At 40.5% G+C, this 8683-nt stretch overlaps 1 protein-coding gene across 4 annotated transcripts in view; it reads left to right on the top strand.

Moving 5' to 3' along the window:
• The first annotated feature begins 3861 nt into the window (after positions 1–3861).
• Positions 3862–8683, top strand: part of LOC131229440 (mitochondrial import inner membrane translocase subunit TIM50) — a 65345-nt gene continuing 60523 nt past the window's right edge. For 2 of the 4 annotated variants that reach the window (XR_009163324.1, XM_058225401.1), the window contains exon 1: positions 3862–4209. Coding sequence is in view for 3 of the 4 variants with exons in the window: in XM_058225401.1 (XP_058081384.1) it covers positions 3978–4209 (232 nt within the window). In the remaining variant the exon portion in view is untranslated. The remainder of the gene's footprint in view (positions 4210–8683) is intronic. The other 2 variants (XM_058225403.1, XM_058225402.1) reach the window with 2 other exon arrangements.

Here is an 8683-nt window from a genome sequence, read left to right as displayed (position 1 = left end):
GCTTCCAATAACCTGTAAAGGTTTCCGTACCTTTGCGCTCTCATAACCATGAGTGCCCCTTTTGAAACTTTAAGGACACCATCAATATCAGTGAACTTGCACCCTATAGCCTCGAGTGCATCGAGAGAAATCAAACTTTTCTTCATATCAGGAACATACTTGACATTAGTTAAGGTACACTTCATCCTATCAAATATCTTGATGCTCACATTACCAATAGCCATAACATTGCAGGCATTGTCATTGCCTATAAAAACTTGTCCGTCATCGCGTTCCTTGTAACTGGCGAACCAACGCCGATGATGAGTCATGTGATATGATGCTCCTGTGTCAAGGATCCACTCATCTCTAAGATTATCATGCAAGTGTCCGACCATAGACACAGACAGAACATCACCACCACTTATCTCTTCAACAGATGTGACAACATTGGACTCCTTATAAGAAGCCTTTGAGTTTTCTTTCTTTGCTTTAGGATTGGTACAATACCTTTTCATGTGTTTAGTCATCTCACAATTCCAGCACTTTAATTTTCTTTTGCCCTTGTCTTTGGATTTAGATCTAGGTCTTGAAGATCCTGTACCTCGTTCAGTATTTCTTTCCCTCATAAACAATGCGTCGAAAGATGTCCTCATACCCCCGTTTAGCTTTCTCATAGCCTTATCTTGAAGGACTGAGATAACGGTGTCGACACTCAGGGTTTTATTCGTTGTGCACATTGTATTCTTGAATGACTCATATGATGCTGGAAGAGAATTCGATAACATACATGCTTGTTCCTCATCTTTAATCACTTCCTCCATATCCAGTAGCTTGCAAACCAATTTGTTAAAGTTGCTGATGTGGGTCTTTAGATCTCCCTTCTCTGCCATCTTAAAGTTATACCACTGTAGCTTCAAGTGTAGGCAATTTTCAGAGAATTTTTTCGCATAGATATCCTCTAACTTCGCCCATAATCTAGCCGCAGTTTTCTCCCTCAAAACATTATAGAGAACCTCATCCGTGAGACATAAATGGATGGAGGCTAAAGCATTACTATCAAGAGTATCCCATCTTCATCTTTCATAATCGATCTTCGCTCCTCAAGAGCCTTAGCTCGCCTTGCTTGGTTAATAGACTAATCATCTTAATCTTCCATAACTCAAAATTATTTTTCCCTGAGTACTTCTCAATATCAAACTTGGCGTTTCCCATTGATATTAATCCTACAGATCCATATCTATGCCCCAACGATAGCTATGATACCACTTGTTGGGTTTTGGATTGCGGAATCACACAGAGATGGATCTAGGATAGCAATCCAAGAGTACAAAGCAAACACAAGAGAACACAAAGATTTAACGTAGAAAACCCTTTCGGGAAAAAGCCATGGCACAAAGCAACAACTTCACTATGAAAGTAGAAATTACAAAGAGAAAAGACTTACCTAATTCAAACAAACTTGAATCTCACCCTTGTTGCACCCTTTGCAAACCCTAGAACCCTTTTAGAAAGCCTTAGAATCCCTTAGAATAATACCTCCCAATCCTGTTTACACCCATATATATAGTTTTAAAAAGAATGTTAAACAAAATTGGAAAGAATCATAAACGAAATCGAAAACAAATCCCAGGCTTTCGTAGTTGCGCGAAAAATCTACACAGAATCTGATTAGATTTAAGACATCAAATACAACACTGAACAGTTAAAAAACATTATTCATAATTCAAAACATTCTTTAACAACTTTTGTTGGATAACAGTGACATTCTCAAGCTTAACTTTTCTTCTTATCCTTTTTAACTATATTTATTAACAAATGAACAGCTTAATAAATTATAGAGACCAATCATTCAAATTTTATAGTTAAAATGTTCACAATAAAGGTGGGATGAAGCATAAGCCGTGGCTTCCTTTCTAGCTAATATTTCTTAGTGCAAAACACTTACTCCTAATATGATTAGATTTCCCACTATGCAAATAATGATCTGCCTTTCTTGCCATTTTCGGTTAGTTTTCCTTTTCCTAGCTTTTGGATTTTTTTTTTTTAACCCTTCAAGTTATGTGATCGGTTATCCCTTTGCTCGCTACTTACACTCCTGAAAAATTGGACTTATTATTAGAGGACCTCTCAGTCAAGTGAGCGCTTGATAAGCAAGCAGTTGAAATGGTACCCATAGATTATAGAATGGTACCCATAGAATATATTAACTCAAATTAAAGTGATTAAATTGTGGAAACCATTATCACTAAGTTACAACATGAAAATAATATATTTGGACAATCGTATTCTTTGACTTGTGAACAATTTTTATTTTTATTTAATAAGATCATTGGATATTTTTCATTTTTCACCATTCAATAAATGTAAATCAATTTAATAACTAGATAACCAAATAAAAGTAATTCTTGATTTGCGATGCATCTAAGTTGGCACAAATAGTTTGGATGGTTTCTTTTGAACTATTTGTACGCTGGGTGTCCAATTTCTCAATAATTTCTAATTGTCAACGTTTCATCCATCACACTTAGCTCAAGCATCAATATTTCTCAAGAGAAAAAGTATACATACGAGGCTTGTTGGGGTAAAATGCAACTTGATGGTTAGCTTTTTTATGTTTAGTGCATGGCAAACAACTACCATACTTTTAAGTTCCTAAAATATTTTTAACTTTAGTTAAAAAGACTTTCTTGTCATATGGAATTGTTAGCCGTCGCCTCTAAAAGGTACTTAGGAGCAAAAATGTCCAAACGCTACTTGTGTTACAAATAGTACAAGATTAAAATGGATCAAATTTAGTAAGCAATGGACATGCAAGCGGACGTGTGTCAATTTAGCAGGTGCGCAGAGAATCTAATCCATCCATTGGTGGGCCCAACAATGTAAATGCTCTCATGTGGCTCAAACCCAACTTGAACCCATGTCCAATGAAATAATGGGTACCTGAACCCGAACAGGCAGCAGTCCAGTCCTAAAAAGTGATTGGAACTTGCAAACACTCATCCCGATTGAGGATGGCAATGGCTCAGTAGCTCCCTCGGCTGGACAAGCCCCACCTCGCTAGGCCTGTGGGTTGGGCTTGGGCCTCACATGCCAATGCTGGCAAATGGATTAAGTCCCCGTGAATTTGACACGTGGCAATGATAGACAGGAGTAAGAGTCAGTCTTATTTGAATTTAAGATAAAGGAAAAAATAGGACAATGATGCCATTCAAAAGAAGGTTTCAAGAGAAGAAAACCCTGTTAGGGGTAATCTTTCACTCTGTTTACCACTTGAGTTATGTATCTGGGTGTACTAACAAGCTAACAAAAAAAGAAAAAAAAGTGGCAGAGAGGAAAGATGTCTAGAGATTCCTATCTCATTTCATTCCAGTGGCTTGACTATTAACCAATGGTGAAAACTCAACAATCCATGGTTTTCCTGAGCTCAAGTCATTTTAGCTCGACCCAACTCCACCTGACTTTTGCATGAACACATGTTAATACCAAGCATTCTACCAGTTCTCGGTTAATCAATCCATCTATCTTGAATAAAAACTGTATTTTCACTCCCCACAAGTGCCTATATCTTTGGGTATGTGTGGCCCACTTGATCAATGGATAGATTAGTAGCATTCAAGTGGGAATAGGGGCATAGGTGTAACCATTTTTTTTGGGCTCTGGCTTGGGCCTGTTGTGCTAGCCCATGCTAGGATTGGTCCAGTCTGGGCCTGGGCTTAAGTGTCGGGAGGGCCAGGTCCATTGACACCTTAAATTCCCGATTAAGGCGGTTACGGGTACTTTAGGACCCGACTGCACCCGGCCCATAAATAGCTCTAAAATCTACACCACCGATTATGTGGGCCCCTATATATAAAATGGTCGATGCATCAGGGCATCACTAAAGTCCTAATTCACCAATCGCCATTTCTTCCTCTCTTCTTAAACCCTCGCAAAACCCTGAGAGAGAGAGAGAGTGAGAGGGGAGAGAGAAGGAGAGAAGACAGACAGAGACAGAGATGTCTGGAATCGCCCGATCTCGCATCCTCTCCAACCTCTGGAAAACGAAAACAAACAGATCCTTCTGTTCTACAAATCCCCCAAAGGAAGCCATCATCTCTTCCCAATCACTTCTCAACGACCAACCTCCTCCCCCAACCTCCTCCCAGAAGAAATCATGGAATTTCCTGAAGTTTACGCTTTCTGCCACTCTCGTCGGAGCTGCTGCTACTGCTTGCTACGCTTCATACGGTTCGTCTTACTGTTCGTCTCGCCCTTCGATTGTATCCGATGTTTCTTTTCTTGAATTGGGTTTATATATATCCAACCCCGATTGATTCTCAAACACCTATTTTCCGTTTTGGGAATTGAAATAGTACACATTTTGCACCATTTCAATTCCCAAAATGGAAAATGAGTGTATGCAAATGAAATGGCATGCTTACTAAAGCGTGGCTGTAGGAATCTATCTGCGTTTCACACCAATGTCCATTCAGATGAATTCTGGAAATCTTGCGAATATGAGTTTCCTGGGTTTCTTGGGAAATCTCAAAAGAATGATAGAAGTTTGGATTTTTTTGATATTAATTCAGATAACTGGGAAATATAGTAGAATAGAGCCATGACCCAGTACAGTTTTGTACCTTATTCACCACCACCACCACCACCACCACCCTCATAGTCTTGTACAAACTATCTGGAGTCGGTTGATTCTCAAGATTGCTTGGAAAATGCTACATGTTATTACGTTTTGAATTTGCATATGCGGCCGTAGGGGATCCACCTATATTCGTGGTGGACCATTGGACAAGAAGGTTCCATTTCAGTTTTGCATGGCACCAATATTACCCTGATTGGTATCTCATCCATTCAAATAAGGTTCTGCAAAGTGGACACCGAGACCATGGCGTTTTTCCCATGGCGTTTTTCCAAACCTTCTGGGAAGCTATCTGGCCTGACGTGATGGAATTCATGGCGGAATTTCATGCCAAAGGTAGACTTTTGAAAGGGTTAGGAGCCTCGTTCATTGCCTTAATCCCGAAGGTGTCAGGTGCAAGTTCTTTCTCCGAGTTTAGACCCATTAGCCTGATCGGTGGCCCCTATAAAATTTTAGCTAAAGTCCTATCTTCTCGTCTGACCAAGGTGATGGGGAAGCTTATCTCGATTAACCAGAGTGCTTTCATCAAAGGTAGGCAGATTGTTGACTGTGCCTTAATTGCTAATGAAATGATCCACTCCTACCATGTCTTTGGAGATAAGGCCGTGCTCTGTAAGTTAGATATTCAAAAAGCTTACGACCACGTCGAGTGGAGCTTTCTACAATATCTTCTGGGTCGCATGGGCTTCGGCCACAAATGGAGGAAGTGGATTGATGCATGCATTGGTTTTGCCTATTTTTCTATCCTTTTGAACGGTACCCCCTTCGGCTTCTTTAAGAGCTCAAGAGGCCTCAGGCAAGGTGACCTCCTCTCTCCGCTCTTGTTTCTGGTGACCAGCGAGGCGTTTTCTCAGATGATGATCAGAGGCCAGGAGGTACGCGTCATTAGAGGTCTTCAAATGCCGGGGGTGTTTACGCCCATATTCCACATCTAATTTGCTGATGACACCCTTATTCTGTCTACGGCTTCCGAGGAGTTCATTGAGAATCTTAACACGACCCTCGGATGTTACGAAGCAGTTTCAGGTTTGAGTATCAACATGTCCAAATCCAAGCTCTTCGGAATTAACCTCTCGGTTGAGGAGGTAGACAGATTTTCAGATATCCTGGGTTGCCCTTCTGCCACTTTCCCTTCATCCTTTGTTGGTCTACCCCTTGTCGTTGGCTCCCCCACGAAGGCGGTATGGGACAAGGTTGTGGACATGGTTCAAAAAGCTCCCGCCAGATGGAAATGCGGGTATTTATCGATTGATGGTCGAATGACCCTACCCTCATCAAGGCAGCTTTATCTAACATCCTTACGTATTTTATGTCGCTATTTAAATGCCCCCCAACGGTGCTCTCGGCCATCGACATTTTGAGAGGTGACTTTCTCTGGACTGGCAAGGACAATCAGAAGAAGCTGCATCTCCTTGATTGGGAGGAGGTTTGTAAACATTACTAAGAGGGCGGCGCCAGTACTAAGAATCTGAGACTGATGAATCAGGCCCTTCTCGGGAAATGGATTTGTAGATTGGGAACTGAGGGAGATGCCCTTTGGAACTTCATCATCAAAGGTAAATATGGGTCGTCGCAAGGTGGTTGGTGGACAAAAGAGTCGACGGTTGCTAGAGCCTCGCCCTTATGGAGAGCTATCATGCGAACTAAGAAGGAAGTGGTCAGAAATATAGTGTTTGAGCTAGGCAATGGGAACCGGATTTGCTTCTAGGAAGACAAATCGCTTGGCGACGCGCTGCTTAAAAACCGGTTCCCAACCATTTACTGTTTGGCTCCTGACAGAAGTGTGACGGTGGCAGACTGCTGCTCTGTTTCAGCAGTTAATGTTGTGTGGGATGTCAGGTGCACCAGAAATCTCAATGACTGGGAAATCCCAGAGTTCGTGGACCTATTAAATGCCATATCTAGTGCCGTGCCTCTGCCTTTCATTTGGACCTGCAATAAAACTAGCATCTTCTCGGTCCGGTCTTTCTACTCCCGTCTCTCCTTGTCCTCTAATGCATCTCCCCATCTAGCCCAGTTTATTTGGAAGTGTGCGGCCCCTCCAAAATACATCTACTTTGGGTGGCTCGTTGGCAAGAATAGAATTCTCACGGTAGATAATCTAAAGAAAAGGGGCATGCAGCTGGTAAACATCTGCCTGTGTTGCATGAAAGCAGAGGAGTCCGTCAACCATCTCCTTCTCCATTGTCCTTTTATTAGTCAGATTTGGGCGGAATTCCTACCCAGGTTCAACATATGCTGGTGCAACCCGTTCTCTGTGGCCTCGCATCTGTCTTCGTGGCACAGGGTAAAGACGGGGAAAGTTAGAAAATATGTCTGGAGGATGGCCATTCTGGCTATCTGGTGGTCGGTTTGGGAGGAAAGAAACAACAGGTGCTTCAATGATAAATCGGCTGCAGTCCAAGAAGTCTGGCGAAGGGTGAAATTTTTAATTTTCGAATGGGCAGGAAATGTAAATGGGTTAAAAAAAGACGATCTGTTGTTCCTTGGGTTCTAGGTTCTCTGCTATCTCAGCAGGGTCCTTTTCCTTTTTGTTTCGTTTTTCTTCTTTTAATATAGTTTCAGTTATCCTTAAAAAAAAAAAAAAAAAATGGACATTGAGACCGTTCTTATTCTATGCTGTCCATCTTTTTTATGCGCTTAATTTTTGTGGCTGTGATTATCTATTCATGGTTAGTTTTGGGTCATGTGTAAATCATAATGTATAGTGGATTCCTTCTAGTCTTATCCGTTGATCTTTGTCGATCCTCATTAAGCCCACTTGAGCCCCAAGTTGGTGCTCATGCACACATTTCACTCTAGATCTGACATAGACGATAAAGAAGGAATAAAGCCTTTGAGAATCTTCACAATAGTGCTATAGATACGGAAAAAATGTTCCTTTGCTTACGAACCGGTTCATGTTCATGTTTTAAGCCGGATAAAAACTTGGCCACACAGAACTCCTCTTGTTGCTGATGTTGCTTCTCCAAATTAGTAGTAAGGGGTTAATCCCACATTCCTTTTAAGTTTTAAATAATATTCACCTAGTGATGTATCTGCTTGTTGAAGCTCAAATATTTCCTTTAACAATTGATATGCTCGAGAGACGTTTTTCTTGGACGAAAACATCTCTCATAATGCATCCCATACTTCTTTTGTAGTATTCGAAAACATTACATTCACACTAATGGAAGGTTCCGTACTATTTTATAGCCGCGTCATAATTTGAGGATTCTCCTGGATTCATTGAACATATGTACTAACACTCTTACAAGGCTTTTCAGTGGCCAAGTATTTTAATTTGCCCTTCGCAATTAAAAGCACTTGAATGGATTTGGACCACTAGAGATGGTTCATTTCATTTAATTTAATAGATGTTATTTGGACCCCTAAAAAATCAAATTGATTTATGAATCCAGTTCTCAAATCACTTTTCTCTTCCATCTAAGACAAGGGACTAGTTTATATATTGCAAACTAATACGAAAACGGGCTGACCTTTCATGACCAATGAACATGCAACTCGTATGCTTCACACTATGCACACTACATTTGAAGAGAAGAACTGTCCCACATGTTCCAACCAATCACGAGAGTCGATAATCTTGAACACGGTATCAGCCGATGGCAATCAGCCATACATCCACACGTCTCACGCATGAGAGATGATAATCAGGAAGACTTCATCCCCTTCTCATGCACAAATCATTACAAAGGTTTGACACAATAAAAAGAATAGAAACCCTAGGTTTCTTAAAAGTTTTCAGTACAAGAGGGATGAGAGAGACTAAAAAGTAAAAGAAGGAAAAAGAAATTATAGTATAGAAGGGAGAAAGATTGATTTGATCAATAACAAGGATGCTCTGATACCATGTAGAATGATCGATTAAAGAAAGAAGAAGAGAAGAAAAGAAAAGAGAGTGAAGAGAAAGTTGGAAGAAGAGGAAAAAGATTTAGGGCCAAACATCCCCACTCTTCCCATTTATATTAATAATAAAAATAAAAAGTACAAAAATACCTTCTATAATAATATTCATATTCCAAACAAGTCCTAATCCAATATAAACATTAAATATAAAAGAGAAAG

This window comes from Magnolia sinica, chromosome 16 (assembly GCF_029962835.1).
Source record: "Magnolia sinica isolate HGM2019 chromosome 16, MsV1, whole genome shotgun sequence".
Classification (NCBI taxonomy): Eukaryota; Viridiplantae; Streptophyta; class Magnoliopsida; order Magnoliales; family Magnoliaceae; genus Magnolia; species Magnolia sinica.
This window is presented reverse-complemented; position numbering and strand designations above follow the sequence as displayed.